Source organism: Lytechinus variegatus, chromosome 11 (assembly GCF_018143015.1).
Source record: "Lytechinus variegatus isolate NC3 chromosome 11, Lvar_3.0, whole genome shotgun sequence".
NCBI lineage: Eukaryota > Metazoa > Echinodermata > Echinoidea > Temnopleuroida > Toxopneustidae > Lytechinus > Lytechinus variegatus.
In genome coordinates this window covers 22,552,385-22,568,164 of record NC_054750.1, presented here as the reverse complement: position 1 = coordinate 22,568,164, position 15,780 = coordinate 22,552,385, and the positions used below count along the sequence as shown (strand labels likewise).

The following is a 15,780-nucleotide window of genomic DNA, read 5'->3' as shown; positions in this document are numbered from 1 at the left end:
TATAAAAACTCGTTTAACCGACCTAGCAGGGCAAAAAAATCTTTAATCTGCTTTATTTAAAATCAACTTATCGCCAGGGTGAGCCTACCCTTTAAGTGCATCAGAAATTCCTCCATTGGTTTTATCACTGACAATTGGTTGATATCTCTGTTATTTTTTTTTAAATTTCTTTTTTTCATTCCTGTGAAGCACTGAGTTACTGACAACCGCCGAAATGAGGCCCTTTAACGACCATTTTTGTTTTATAGCACTTTTAGCAGTTGACAAAATGATAGAAATGAACCCTATTGTGACGCAAATTACGTCACACACAGACGGCAATGAAGCTTGACTTGGTAAATAATCCAGTATAGGTTGATGTATAAATACATCGTTACGCACGCTATCTGCATCTATTGTTCATCAACTGAAGTTCCCCTCGGAAGAATGGAAAAAAAATTGTTTTGTGATTCATAATATTTTGAATTCATTCTTACTGACCCGATTCAAAGTGCTCCTGCAAATAAAATATGAGTGTTATTTTCAGGACTCTGAGCCGATAACCGTACATGGTAAGTATAGGCCTATATGATTCTTATACATTTCTCGTTCATTAGTTTTGGGAGTTTCTTTGTAACTATCTTTATTTCGGAATAACCTACATTGAACAACCGTCTCGTTCGCAATCTGCATGTCCACAGATAAATGCAAATAGCCCGGTGAGTAAACTTTCTCGAATACAATCATGACAAAAGAGTAGTATGTACACAGGACTTCGTTTTGTGTTCAGAGCGAGATTGCTTTCATGTTAAAGCGCTTCACGCAGCGTGACAATATTAGTGCTACCGTACTACTCTGTACTCGCCCGCCTTTCATCATGTTATAACATGATATTAAAGGTCAAGTCCACCTCAGAAAAATGTTGATTTGAATCAATAGAGAAAAATCAGACAAGCACAATGCTGAAAATTTCATCAAAATCGGATGTAAAATAAGAAAGTTAAGACATTTCAAAGTTTCGCTTATTTTCAACAAAATAGTTATATGAACGAGCCAGTTACATCCGAATGAGAGAGTCGATGATGTCACTCACTCACTATTTCTTTTGTTTTTTATTGTTTTAATTATACAATATTTCAATTTTTACGAATTTGACGATTAGGACCTCCTTGCCTGAAGCACAAAATGTTAAAATAATGGAATTCCACGTGTTCAGGGAGGAATGAAACTTCATTTCACATGACAATGACGAGAAAATACAAATATTTCATATTTCATATAATAAAATACAAAAGAAATAGTGAGTGAGTGATGTCATCAACTCTCACATTTGGATGTAACTGGCTCGTTCATATAACTATTTTGTTGAAAATAAGCGAAACTTTAAAATGCCATAATTTTCTTACTTTACATCCGATTTTGATGAAATTTTCAGTGTTATGCTTGTTGAATTTTTCTGTTTTTATTCAAATCAAGTTTTTGTTGGGATGGACTTGTCCTTTAATGATAAAGCAGAGACCGATAACACTTGCACAGACTAATGGTAAAGCTCATATTTTTTAACGATTGTTTCATGATGGTCGTACGCACCGGAAGGGGGCAGGGGACAATTGTTCCCCTCAAATGTAAAAACTTACATTTTTTTAGTGAAAATGTTTCACAAAATTCACCAATATGCACAAAATCCTTCAATTTCAATATGAAAAAATGAAAAAGCGCCGAGATGACAAGCTCGGTCGCTTTGCTCCCTGTTTTCGAGTTTTTCTATGTGTCCTGCCCCCCCCAGAAAAAAAACGACCCTGCTTTGATTAATTGTCATAACAGCTAAAGCGGGGTAATAATAATAGCAGGCCCGCTGGGAGAACAGTTTTCGGAACTGAAGCGGCTTCCCTGGGTAAATATACCTATATTATTATTATTATTATTATTATTATAACAGTTATTCGAATCAATTATGGCGAGATCATAATTGTAGATTAAAATGATTAGTTTTATGTACACTCGTATATGTTTTTATATATATTTCGTTATTGTTATAATGCCAGAGTGAACTATGAGTTGCATCACATACATGAGCAATGTCTTTCCTCTCCCATTGCACTTATACTTGACGCATGTGTAATATACAGTGTACAGTATATACCAGCACAAGCGAAAACAACCGTCTGGAAACAAGGTCAAGAATTAAAACCAAAATATTAATCCACCTCGCCAAATATCAGAGATACATTCGTTCGTTTCCCCTGAAAGCAGTTTCATACATATACTATGAAGAAAATGAAAAACTATTAATGTTCGACTGCGTACATGACCGTTTGATTGTGAAAGAATCGATTTGTCCTGATTTAGCAGCAGGGGGAGTGGGGGGGGGGGGGGTTGGGGAGGGATGGGCTGTTTTTAACATGTTCAATACTGTATTCATTTCTTCTATGGAGTTTCATAAAGTGGGGACAATCGTTATGCGCCACAAAGATTATGTTTGTGATTGTCAAACCAATAAAACTTGTCAATAAAATAAAAAAATGAAAGGAGCGGCGTAAGGAGTCAAAATTTTTTTAAGGAAGCCAGCTCAGACATACCGTATAAGGCATAATTTCTAAAAAAAAAAACCTTTAGCGAGCAAAAAAGTTTGATCATTTAAATACAAGATTCTGGGATATATTTGGACATAATATTTAGAAAATTATATCATATTTCACCCCTTTTCCTTATTTTTCATCGGTCGTGAAAATTTGGGAGGTCCATTGACTCAAGCCTCCCCCATCTATTCTCCAGTGTTTGAAGGGCTGCAATTTTCGACACAGTGCACAATTTACACGTTATCGATATCAACAAATAAATAATATATTTCATGAATTCGGATAATAATTTAATTTCAAATTGCCATATCCCCGGGGGGGGGGGCAGTCAAATATATATTGTTGTTCACATGCGTAACCCAAAAACAAGCGTTTAAAGGGATATTTTTCCAGTTTTGGATGCGGGCCGCGCGTGCACTTAAGGGTATCAATAACATCCATTTAAAAAAAAGTCGGTTTTGAAAGAATGGTCATTGGTCAAATGCGGGGTCAAACATATTTGGGGGGGGGGGGTTCAAAGCCTTTTTTATGACTAGAAAACGTGTTTAGGGTATGTTTTTTCCCAATCTTTTTCCCCGGGCTTTTTTTCCTCCTCGTTTCTGAAAATTGTTCTGGTTCTTCCGATTGTACAAAACTTGTTTAGGGGTCATATTCTGGCGACAACTTGTTTAGAGGCCAAAATGTGTAAATGAAGCCCGTGAAAAACTTGTTTAGGGAGTGATTGGAAATAATTTGGTCACGCATGTATACAGCATTACATTTGACGCCCCCACCCGGGGCCATATTCTGAAAAGAACGGAGCGCAAGGAAAATATGTTAGAATGATAAGGTAATAGGATACAAGAATTGTAACCTTAACACACCATAACAAAGAGAAAAATTTCACCAGTGCTTCAGTGTCATGATATTTTTCCTTTCTTTGTATTTCTTCCTATACTTCCATTGTCTCCCCAGCTCAGTGTACATTGTATAGTATTACATTTGCAGTTCCATGGCCCCGCCCCTTTTGGTATTTTGTTTCTTATTCGAATAGTATTTTTACTTCTTTGCTGTAAGTATTCCAATAAAATGGTTTATGTGATCGTAAGAAAATAATTTTTGGCCCATTACGAATTCTACCTGTACACCAAACACACAGTTGGAAATAGCCGGTCGATCCTATATGATGCCACTCACAATTCATCTTCAGCATGTGTATCACTGACCCAATTCTATAATTGAAAAGGGTTTTCCTCAAGGCTATCTTTTTGTATCATGTATAGTCTAAAGGCATTTATGCGTGATATGCGTGATCTCCGAAACAATCATCACAAAAACCCTTATTTTTTTTTCTTGTCTTAAATAATGCCGACCTGAATTACTGAGGCTACTCCCAGAGGGCTACTGTAAAACCCCTTTCATAATCATTTTATTTATATACTCATCTGTTTTATACCAACCGATATCACTTCCAAAATAATGTTTGTTTCCATTTCTTATTCCAAGGTAAGTTCCAAGACAGCTATTCAAAGCTCCTATATTTGTTCTCTTATACAGATTCTCGACAATGGATTCTTTTCTAAGCCGGTTCGTGCTCGCTTTGATTCTTCTCTTTTCAACAATAAATGGTAAAACAATACAGTAACTATATGTGCATGTATTGCAAAAACATATTTATTAAATGTTTGCTTGTAGAGACCGTACAAATAATATTAATGTTATTTATATTTGCAATGGTTAACTATTCCTGATTATTTGAAAATAAGATATAGTCAAACTTAGGTAACATGCATATGTGTTGTTGAAATAAATAGTTTTTTGTAAAAAGCATATCACGCTGGTAGATTTGCACAAAGTACGAAATATTTTTCGTTATTTCAGTCAACAAACAAATACTTTTTCATTTTTGGGACAATATTGGTGAAAACAGTTATTGATGTCCGTTTATTAGGACAGCGCTGTTGTGGTCCAATGAAAAATAACAGTATGTAAGAGGGCTTCGACATCAAAATACTATTGTTATCAAACTTGTTGATCAACTGCAGCCACAAAGATCATCAATACAATAATGGTATAGAGATGAAGAAAAAAATTGTGAATAGGTATTTGTCCAAATTGTGTTTGCTATACACCCATGCAGGTCATTTACATTCCCTTACAATTCGGTAAGGGCCTTGTACTATCATTGTGAGGTGTACATCACGTTTCACAGTGGAAATAAATGACTGTAAAACATTTGATTGTTGATTTAAAAATGGCGTGATGAGCCCCCCATCCCCCAAAATATATATATTTCTAAAATACAGTGCCAACGAAGCGAGCAAGAAAATTGACATTTTTACTTCACAAATCAAATTTTGTGATAGATTTTGACTTACTATTCAGAAAACAATATCATATTTTACCCTTTTCTCTTTCCTTTCCTTTCCTTTCCTTTCCTGATCTCTTTTTTGTCTTGGTCGTGACACATTAGGAAGGGGCAAGCACCCCAATCCCCCACCATCTGTATACCAATGTTGATCAAATGCACCATCGAAATTATAATGGCATTATTGTACTGCTGATCTTCAAAAGCGTTTTATGACAATAACCTTTAAAAATCGTAGCTTCGAATCGTTTTTTGTGGTTGTTGTTGTTTTATGTTTACACAAATGTGTTATGCAAGTTATACAGTGCGTATCAAAAAAAAGTTTACACTTTGAAAAAGCTCTGGGAATTAAAAAAATATACAAGATGTGGGTAATTTTTCACATATAATCTTGGGTTTGGGTCTCATCTATCTAATGAAAATAAAAGTTTTGACAGAATGTTACACTTAAGTGAGCACTGTCTACTTTTGTAAAGCTCGTAGAAATATGTTTGCGCAGAAATGCTCATTTTCACGCTGTGTCAAGGGGAAAGGGCGAAATTAAACTTACCCTTCGAAACATTTCTCATAAATTTCCCTTGCACTTTTAGTCGATTGAAATAAAACGGATACATTCCATCATTTTGTAACAATTTTGCCACCCAAATTGAAATTTCAACACTTAGTAAGCACAACCTTTACCCTTTTGTGTGCCAGCTGGATCTGAGGACATAAGTGAATCTGAACAAACTTTTATATCAGACATCTCCAGCATTTTTCACTAAGTTTGTGTCATTAAAGTGGGTTTACATTTCATTTTTAATTTGATACTTGTTTCCTCCACACTTTCCCCAAGCTTTACAACGATTACGAAAATGAAAATGAAGCTTTATAGGCATTTCATGTAAATCACAGCTCAGTGTAAAGCAAATACCGTTAAGATGGCCTCGGTGTGTGGGGGAGTGGGATGAAATGCATTGCACTCCTCAAAGTGTCTTGGGCAAGGAAACAAGTTAAAAAAGGGAAAAAGATATCATCAAATTAATTTACTAGCTAAATTACACGTGTTCTTCATGATTAAGGTCTACTTTTATTCGCATAACTATTTCCAAGTTCTGCGCAAATCATTTTTCACTAACTTCTTAAAAGTAAGTGGCGCTCACTCAAGCGGAAATATTTTTCGACAGTTATATCGTCATTTGCTCAAATGGATCTGTACCAATGTTAAAATGTGGAAAAATCTTTAGGATATTACAAATATATAATTTTACACGATTTTTTCTAAGTGTAAACTTTTTTTGATACGCACTGTACAGTGCGTCCCAGAAAAAACGAAACCGAGATTTATCGATGATTTATCATAACTTAATCACAAATACAATAGACAAATGACCTAACATTTTAAAGCTTAGAATCTCTTCTTTCATCTGAAACTACTTAGATTATTTCTCATTCACGCATGAATGAGCAAAAACAATTTAAAAAGGGAGATTCCAGAAAGTCACTTGGCGGGCTGTATCTGGGTTTTTAAAGGAAAATCTCATTTTTAAAAAGTTCAATATCTGCTCTTTAATTTGATACATCAATTACAGAAAATGGCCAAGGAATAACAAAGTTCTGGTTATTTGACATGAGGCTTGAATTTCAATAATTTCATAAAATGAAGAGGTTTTACAGGCTAGCGTTCAAACTCTCTCAACAGCTCCGTTTTGTTGACGATTAGCCATGCATTAACTCTTTTGTTACCATGCGATAGCTTCTGTGGGAAACTGGTGAAAATATGTTTATTTCATGAAATGGAAATACAAGCATTGTTTCGAGGGATCATAACTTTTTTACTTCTTGACCATTTTTTGTGATTAAGGTATCAAATAAAAGAGCAGATATTGAACTTTTTAGTCACGTGACTTTATTTTTGAAATTTAGATACACCCCACCAAATTAGTTTTTGGCATCCTTTCTTTGAATTGTTTTCGCTCACTCATGCGTGAATGGGGAATAATCTAAGTAGTACCAGATAGAAGAGGAGGAGATTCTAAGCTTTACGTTGGTAGGTCATTTGTCTATTTTATTTATGATAAAGTTATGATAAATCATCACTAAATCTCGGTTTCGTTTTTTCTGGGACGCACTGTATATAGGGCATAATACTAGAATAGAAAATGCGAACGGAATATTGACATTTTGTTTACTAATAACCAAAACCCCTTGTCGACCACGTCTATCCTCTTGAATAGGCAATTCCCTGATATTAGTCATATTCTTCTTCATTCTATAATATCTTTTATCTGTAATATTTGATTTATTAAAAAAACAGGACAAAGAAACATAGTTCAGGTGGAGGATGCAGAATGCTGCTCCGATATCCCAGTGTCCAGCAACATGGGTGCTCTGGGGTCGAGATGCCCAACGTCACTACTTGAGACACAGTGTGGACAACAAGGCTGCTGTGGTCAGTATCATATATAGATATATCTTCAGGTATACAATAAAGCTCACAGTCATTTACGTGGGATTTATGTCGAAAATTTGGCCTTAAAAATAAACTCTGTTGGAACTAGTATAATACATTACTGAATGAAAATTAAACTTTTTTGCCGTTTTAATGTTGTTCCATCATGTTATTTGATATGTTACATTTTCTTTACACGATCCTTTTTTCGACATAAATGTTCATTTCTGAACAAAGTTTGAAGATTGCCACATTGTCATAATAAAAAAAACATATAGTATCATTAAAATCTGAACAACAGAAACACGGCCATAGATTGGCATAAACAAAAAACCTGTAACAAAATAATGTAAAGAATTGATTGCCGCATGAAATCATGTAATTGGATACATAATTTTTATACTGACAAGAAGTATTGCTCATTACAAAGTTGTATAGATAACTAAGAAAAATCTTGTATCGTGATTTTGTTAATATTTTTATCCCCCCACCCCCTTACAGTTGCAATGAACCAAACGTCAGAGAGGACGGTCGCAGAGACGTATCGTCCATATCCTTGCATCGGTTCTGATGACGTCATAGAACCGTGGAATGTTTGTGATGGTAGAATTGATTGTCCTCGAGCAGACGATGAAATGTACTGTGGTAAGTTATTCAAACGGGAGATAATTATCAATGGCGTAATGAGCCAAAAAATGAAGGGGAAATACTGCATGGCGCATGTGGCAATTAATTTTAAATCCCTATTGAGCGAAGCGAGCGAGCATTTTTTCTTTTTCAAATGAAAGTCTTAGTTGACTGAGGCGAGATAGAACAGGGGGTTTAGATTCCGGTGACCCGCGTTCGATTCCCAGTTGGTGCGCTAGTGCTCTTTGGAATTGCATTTGAATCCTCGTTACCAGGTCCCTCGGAGAGGACCTTAAGCCGTCGGTCATTTGGTTGATTTCTTACAAGCACTGATGCTTTCTTTAGCAATCAGGTGAAAATAAATCCCTACCATTTTTTTTTTGTTAGATTTAAATGCTATTCAGACAATACCATGATATGTGACCCCCTTTTTTAATTCCCTTTCTTTTCCTTTCTCGTCCCCTCTTTCTTGGCCGTGGATCTTTTGGGAGCACATGGCCCCAAGGCGCCCTCAATCTGTACGGCAGTGACAATTATTGTGGTCGATCACTGTTACTGATATTCATCCCACTCTCAATGATTTGATTATCGAACATGACTTTTGTATATGCCTCTTTGACCGAGAGTTTTTCATTTCACATATTCTGGCCACAGAAAGGACCGAATACCAATTTGAAATATTACGGTCAAATAATCTGCTCGTGTCATTACACAGTTGCCAAGCATAGACCTATAACGAATGGGCCATGCAAGTGGAGGAACATTCTTGAAAGCGGGGGCTAAAGTTGTAAAAAAGAGAGATAGAGAGAAATCACAAACAGATTGTCATTTTCACGTATTTGTATACTATTACGACAAAACAAAAAACGAAAAAAAGGAAAAAGCCTTAAACCCATAGGGGGTTTGTTATACAAAGCATGTTCAACTTCAATCTGGAATATGCCAGTTCCTAGACACTCTGCGCATGATCAGAGGCAGCTCGTTGGTACTAAAGTGACATGGTGGTTCAAAATTTAATGAGGCAAGCACCTAGTTTCGTGTCTTGATTATTTATATATTCTTTTGAATTGTGTTTTTCATTTATATACACAAAACAACGAACGACTGGTATTTCACAGTTTGCCAAGTACATGCTTTAATGTGTATTCAAATTAGAAATGCAACAAATACCTTCATAGAGTGTTCATCGGTGTGCTATTCGAGTAACCTGGGGGGCGTTTCATGAAAGGACTTGTCGGACGTTTTATCCGACAAGTCCCATTTTATCCGACAGTTACCATAGGAACAGTGCCTCTTGGCCAATCAGAATCAAGGAAAGATGTCAGATCTGACAACTTGTCGGATGAAAATATTGATGAAACGCTCCCTGGTCTATTCAATTTCTTCATCCTGCTATGTAAGGCATGCATACGTAATATCTTGCTTTGAAATCTGCCTATCACAATGAAAGAAATCAAAGGTCATTTGACCAAAATGTCCATGAAGTAACTACGAACTGGTCTATTACATGTGTGTATCTCCTACCCCATCTCGTTGTCTACTCCCTTGATTATACACATATAAATTAATCTAAGATTTCACATAATCATAGTTACCTTCTTCTTAATCCTCCTCCTTCTCCCTCTCCTTGATACAGGGATGCACATCTGTGCATTGACAATATTCGATGGCATATCGAACGAAATTGAGGCACCTTGCCCTTTTTCCGAGGATTGTTACACTCCGGAAGGCTCGTGTCTCAGCAGCGAACTGTGCCCCAATCGAGGGCACAATGCAACTGTCATTACTAATCTATGTGGTAAGTATATTACATTTTCAGCCAGCAATCGTCTTCCCATTGTTGTAAAATAACTTGAAACTTTAAAGGATACAAACCATCACCACCACATTATTGCAGGGGCCGCGGAACGGTTTTCAAAGTGGTGGGTGGGGGTGACCATAAAAAATCACAATCGTATGGTCAATTTTGCATGTTTGTACATGGTTTTGGAAAAAAAAAGTGGGGGGGGGGGGGTTGGGGGGCTGAAGCCCCCCAACTCCCCCCCCCCCGGTTCCGCGGCCCCTGTATTGTCCATGATGCCATTGCAAGTCCTTTATATATAAAAACAACAATGAAAATCGTCACCAACAACATTACCCTTGCCACCCTCGAAATATTCTTGGATAACTGCAAGTTTTGCATGAAGATTTATGGAGGTCTACACACTGCAAAAGCCAAAACGCCGTTGTTAATTTAACACCAGCCTGGGGAGTGTTTCATCAACATTTTCATCCGACAAGTTGTCAGATCTGACATCTTTCTCTGACGTTGATTGGCTGGGAGGTACTGTTGCTATGGTAACTGTCGGATAAAATGGGACTTGTCGGATAAAACGTCCGACAAGTCCTTTCATGAAACGCCCCCTGGTATCTATATCGGCCCACACAAGTTTGGCGTTAGGCTAACACAAATTTGTCATTTAAGCAACACCGATTAGTGTTACACCAATATCGGTTTGATTCTTAACTGGTGTTGTTTCGACACCTCTTTGATGTGGACCGATATGAATAACGGGCTGGTGTTAAATCAACACCGGTGCTTTTGCAGTGTAGTAGATCGTGTTATCCAAGTATGAGTATGAGTTTAACAAGTATAAAATTCAAATGGCGTTGCATGGACACCATGAGAGTTTTCCAATTTTAAAGGTCAGAGAAAAAACGAAGAATCCTTCTATTCTTCAAGTGTGTTTTAAGTTGCAATCTTCATATTAGGGTAACAAATGATATTTTGATATCATTAGACAGAGGTGAAGAAGTTATTCTTATATTACTAGACTTTTCGTCAGCTTTTGACACCATTAAACACGACATTCTCCTAAAACGTTTAGAGTATATATTTGGGATACGTGATCTGGCTCTACGATGGTTTCATTCATATCTTTTAGGTCGAAGCCATCGTGTCGTCATTGGGAGTGAGAAATCAACTTTCCACTCTTTAACTCAAGGTGTTCCTCAGCGATCTGTACTGGGGCCGATCTTATTTACACTGTACACTTCCCCACTTGAGGCAATCATTGATAAGTTCAACATACAAAAAATGTTTTATGCGTATGACACACAACTGTATGTTACCCTTAAAAAGTTTAAGGATTCTGACCCCACTGCTGAAATTACACAATGTATTCAAGAAATTAAAGAATGGTCACAGATCAATAGCCTCAAACTAAACGGTGAAAAAACAGAGTTTTTACACATTTCCTCACGTTTCCGAGAAACAGGATCAATCCAGATGTTAAAACTTGGTGGAATGGACATACGCGCAAGTACTTCTTGTAGAAATCTAGGAGTTATATTTGATGATAAATTGTCATTCGATAAATTCATATCCCCAAAATGGCGCTCTGCATCATATGCCTTATACGAAATTGGTAAACTTCGTGAATTCTTGGACAAACCCACCACTGAGAAATTGGTACATGCTTTTGTGTTATGTCACATTGATTTCTGCAATAGTCTCCTTTCAGGATTACCTATTAAACAAATTAAAAAACTACAAACCATTCAAAATTCAGCTGCGAGATTAGTAACACGAACACGCAAGTATGAAGCAATTACTCCAGTTCTCAGAGAATTACATAGGCTCCCTGTCCGTTCCCGGATTGTATTCAAGCTTCTAGTTTTTGCACACAACTGGTTTATAAAATTGCCCCGTCCTATTTACTCGATTCAGTTTCATTTTACCAGCCATCCCGAAATAATCTTAGATCAAGCTCAAAAGCATTATTTGTTGTTCCCTCTGTCTTTACAAAGTCATATGGTGAGCGTGCTTTTACTTATGCCTCTGCTGTCCTCTGGAATGCTTTACCTAATTTAATGAGATATCAAAGTGATTTATGTACATTCAGGAGATCCCTCCAAACATATCTTTACAATGCATAAAAAACTAACTTTGAACTAATGGTCCAATCTAAATATCTCGATTACTTTATTCTTATATGCCTTTCACTATTTCTTCTTCAAGCGCATAGGGACATGCTATGCTATGTGTGATGCGCTATACAAGAATTGAGCATTATTATTTAGTATTAAGTAATCATGGATGTAACCTTGGTTAGAGGATTGTATACTGGTGTGGCCAAACTGCAAGCATACGTGGGGTCAGTGGCGGATCAAGGGGGGGGGAGGTATATCCGGTCCGTTCCCCACCTATTGAGAGCAATGATAATAACAATTAATGTAAATATGCCGTTTTTAAGTGTGCCCCCTTTTTTGCTTGTCATTTAATTTTGGCGGACGAATTTTCCCTTAACCCTAAATCTCCCGGGGTATTTTGATTATTGTCATTTCATTGCCATTATGGCCCCCCCCCCCTTAAGATCTCGGCCACCGATCGCGCGAGCGACGCAAAAATTTGCACGCTAGTAGTGTGCGATGTAATCTACAAGGCTGTATGGTAAAATTTTCCAAAATAATGAGATTTTATTTTATATGAATTAATTATGCTAATTTAGGCATAAATCATACTTTTTGCTCTATTTCACTAAATAAAGCTCCTAGAATGCTAATTTTTGGTAAAAATTTTCTTTGTAGCATTCTTAACAATCGTAATTAAAAAAAAGCTTTGGTTTGGAAATAAATTTCTTATGTATTTTATTGTTTTATGAAATTCTTATGTATTTCTTTGTTTTTTACTTTTTGTTTTTTATTGTTTTTTCAATGGAAATTGTTCCAGACATAATTCTGATCATAAACAAGGCAAAATTAATTAAGTTTAATCAGTAAAAGTAGAAATAATGATACATTTATGAATTTTGGCTAAATATATCCGCAATTTGCATTGGATTTGTACATGAAATCAAGTTTATGAGCAATTTTGGGTCTGACATGCACTTGCATAATGTTGCGTAATGTCGTAACCGCGTACCCGGGCGTCACAACTTTGGTCTCAAAATTTGCGCGAGACTTGAATGTAAAAAGTCAGTGAGCTGCGAGGTGAAAAAATTTCGCGCAGCAGATATATCGCGAAAATTGTTGAGGGGGAGGGGCCATTATGGCCCCCCCCCCGGAGAATCAGGGTTAAAGGTAAGAACCTTTTTTTTTGCTTTTTTTTGCTTGTCAAATTTTCATTGGGAAAATGTGCCCCCACCCTTTGGAAAATTCTGGACCCGACCCTGCCTAGGGTACTTGATGGGTACTTGATAAAGCTGTTCGTAAGTTAGGAACAACTTAAAGAACGGCTGGGGAACCTCTCTTACGCTCTTAATCATCGCCAATGAACATTTTGGTATACAACATTTAGCACAAGGAAGAGTCACCAGTAGCTCTTCTAGTCGCTCTTACAATCAGCTTTATGAAACACCCATCTCTCATAAAACTGTGTCGCATAATTTTTATGTCATAAAAATCTTTTATATAATGCTTTGCCTTCCCCTTTCTTTGTCTCTATATTTTCAATATACTTTCTCGTTATGTTCATAATTTCGTATTGTGATCATATCAATCTATCGTAGGCCTAAATATAAGCGATTTTTTTATGGTTTACGATAAAAACATACCTTAGACATGATAAAAAGATAAGTGCCGTATATAGAGTTCACAGCAAACTGGATAGTTTCATGAATATTGCGAACTTATTGCATCGGACTTTATGTTGCACTAATTTTTTGTAAAAGGGGAATGAAAACTTTGGAATAAGTTGGCTTGTGTCGAAACAGAAAAATCAAAGAATGAGAACAAAGAAAGTTTTAGAAAAATCAGACAAATAATGAGAAAGTTATGAGCATTCGAATATTGCAATCACTAATGCTATGGAGATCCTCCTATTGGCAATGCGACAAGGATGTGTGATGTCACATGTGAACAACTTTCCCTTCGATGGACTATATTAAAATACCCTCAAAATGTCCCTTTTCTGCTTTATCTTGCGGTGATACAAACTCTTTATCCATGATGTATTTTTTTAAAATCTGTATTACATGCCCTTCTATAGAAAGAACACATGATCTACTGACAGATGTGAGAAAAGAGGCAATTTAAGTGAAATATATACTAAAGTAATGGGGAGAGTTGTCCACAAGAAATTAGTGACATCACACATCTTTGTCACATTGACAATTTGAGGATCTCCATAGCATTAGTGATCGCAATATTCAAATGCTCAAAACTTTTCCATTATTTGTCCGATTTTTCTCAAACTTTTTTTTTTATCTGTTTCTTTGATTTTTCTGTTTTCACACAAGCTATCTTGTTCCGAAGGTTTCATTCTCCTTTAATATTCTGTCTCTTTCTTTTTTACAGTTGATCCATGTCCAGCGACTTGCCTTTGTGACGCCCTCACCATGATTTGCTTTGAGTATATAGGAGATGGCAGTGAAGTGGAACCAATAATACATCCGCGCTTGTTGCAATTGTAAGTTTGGGGGAATTCCAAAGCCCCCCCCCTGCTCCCTTTTCACTCGGGCCGCGTAACACAAAGGTTGGCGATTAATCGCTAATTTGAAAAAAAAAGTCTAATTGGTTTCTCGTCAGTCTACTGAGCAAAATGCACATGCAACGATGCTCTTGATAGGCCGTTTTAGTTCAGTTGCAAGGAGAGTTGCGTTTAAAATCAAATAAAAAACAAACAAACAATACGCAAAATCAGACACAAGTACACTCTAAAAAAGGATTGGTCAAAATGACCAATCTGTTGGTTAATATGTGTCCGACCAATAAAATTGGTCAAAAGCAACCAAATTATTGGTTCAAATCGACCAAAATTTTGGTTGATATTGACCAATTTTATCGGTCGGACACATATTAACCAACAGATTGGTCAATTTGACCAATCCTTTTTAAAAGTGTACGGACGCGCGTGATTGGTTAAAATTCAAGTTGGGATTAATTTCAACTCTTTCTGCAACCGACCCCAGTGGTAGGTCTCCTCCAACCTTAAACATGTTAGAAATGCAATGACGTAAAATTCAAAAGACCAAGCAGAGCACTGCAAACAAATCTGAAACAGGTGAATATGAAAAAGTTACCGCAATTTTAGACTCTTTCATTATTCCAGAAACAAAGTTCAGTCTTTGCCTTTCAGCTTGGATATGCAATGAGCAAGCACTTGATTACCATCTTACCCTTTCTTAATTGGTAGGCCTATTATATTATCTCTATATGATCTATTATTACAAGTAAACAATAATTATGTTCCAAGTTCATATGAATATTATTGACTATTGATTTAATAAACCCCTCAAAAAAAGTTTTGCAACTCAGTTTTGGGGGATGATATCTTTTTGGTTAATGAAGTATAAAAGATGAAACTGGTATCATTAGAAAGCTGAATTATTCCTCTTTACAATGACATGCCATTTGCTGTGATTATGTAATCATGGAATATGCAATCACCCTGAACGTTGAGAAAAGTCAGAAGTGAAATATTGCAAAATGCATTGATTTCTAACAAGAGTCTCCATTTCTATAGAATTTCCACCATGCAGGTGACAGTGAATGCACTCGGTCCATCCTCGAAACAATTGGAAATTCGCTATTGGAAACATTTCATTTCTAACATTGCTGCGTATTATCATGTCTGTGTATTTCATGATAACATTATCATTACAAATGACACATGATTGTAAAGAAGAATAATTATGCTTTTTAAAGATATCACTTTTACACATGATGATGGCAAATTAAGAAATTTATCAGCACTCAAAAGTTGCAGTTTGAGTTGCAGAACTCAAACATGACATGACAACGAATTTTGCAACATTTCATTTTTTACATTGCTGCATATTTATCATGTCTGTGTATTTCATGATAACATTAGCATTACAAATAACACATGATCATAA

The 15,780-nt window shown here is 36.2% G+C and overlaps 1 protein-coding gene across 2 annotated transcripts in view; it reads left to right on the top strand.

The window, feature by feature from the left end:
- The first annotated feature begins 333 nt into the window (after window positions 1-333).
- Window positions 334-15,780, top strand: part of LOC121423675 (G-protein coupled receptor GRL101-like) — a 37,250-nt gene continuing 21,803 nt past the window's right edge. Inside the window, exons 1-6 of one of the 2 annotated variants that reach the window (XM_041619100.1) lie at window positions 334-551; window positions 4,095-4,165; window positions 7,202-7,336; window positions 7,838-7,981; window positions 9,600-9,761; window positions 14,240-14,351. In XM_041619100.1, the coding sequence (XP_041475034.1) occupies window positions 4,105-4,165; window positions 7,202-7,336; window positions 7,838-7,981; window positions 9,600-9,761; window positions 14,240-14,351 (614 nt within the window). In that variant the 5' untranslated portion in view covers window positions 334-551; window positions 4,095-4,104. Of the gene's footprint in view, window positions 552-577; window positions 699-4,094; window positions 4,166-7,201; window positions 7,337-7,837; window positions 7,982-9,599; window positions 9,762-14,239; window positions 14,352-15,780 lie in introns of those variants that run through there. The other variant, XM_041619099.1, reaches the window with a different exon arrangement.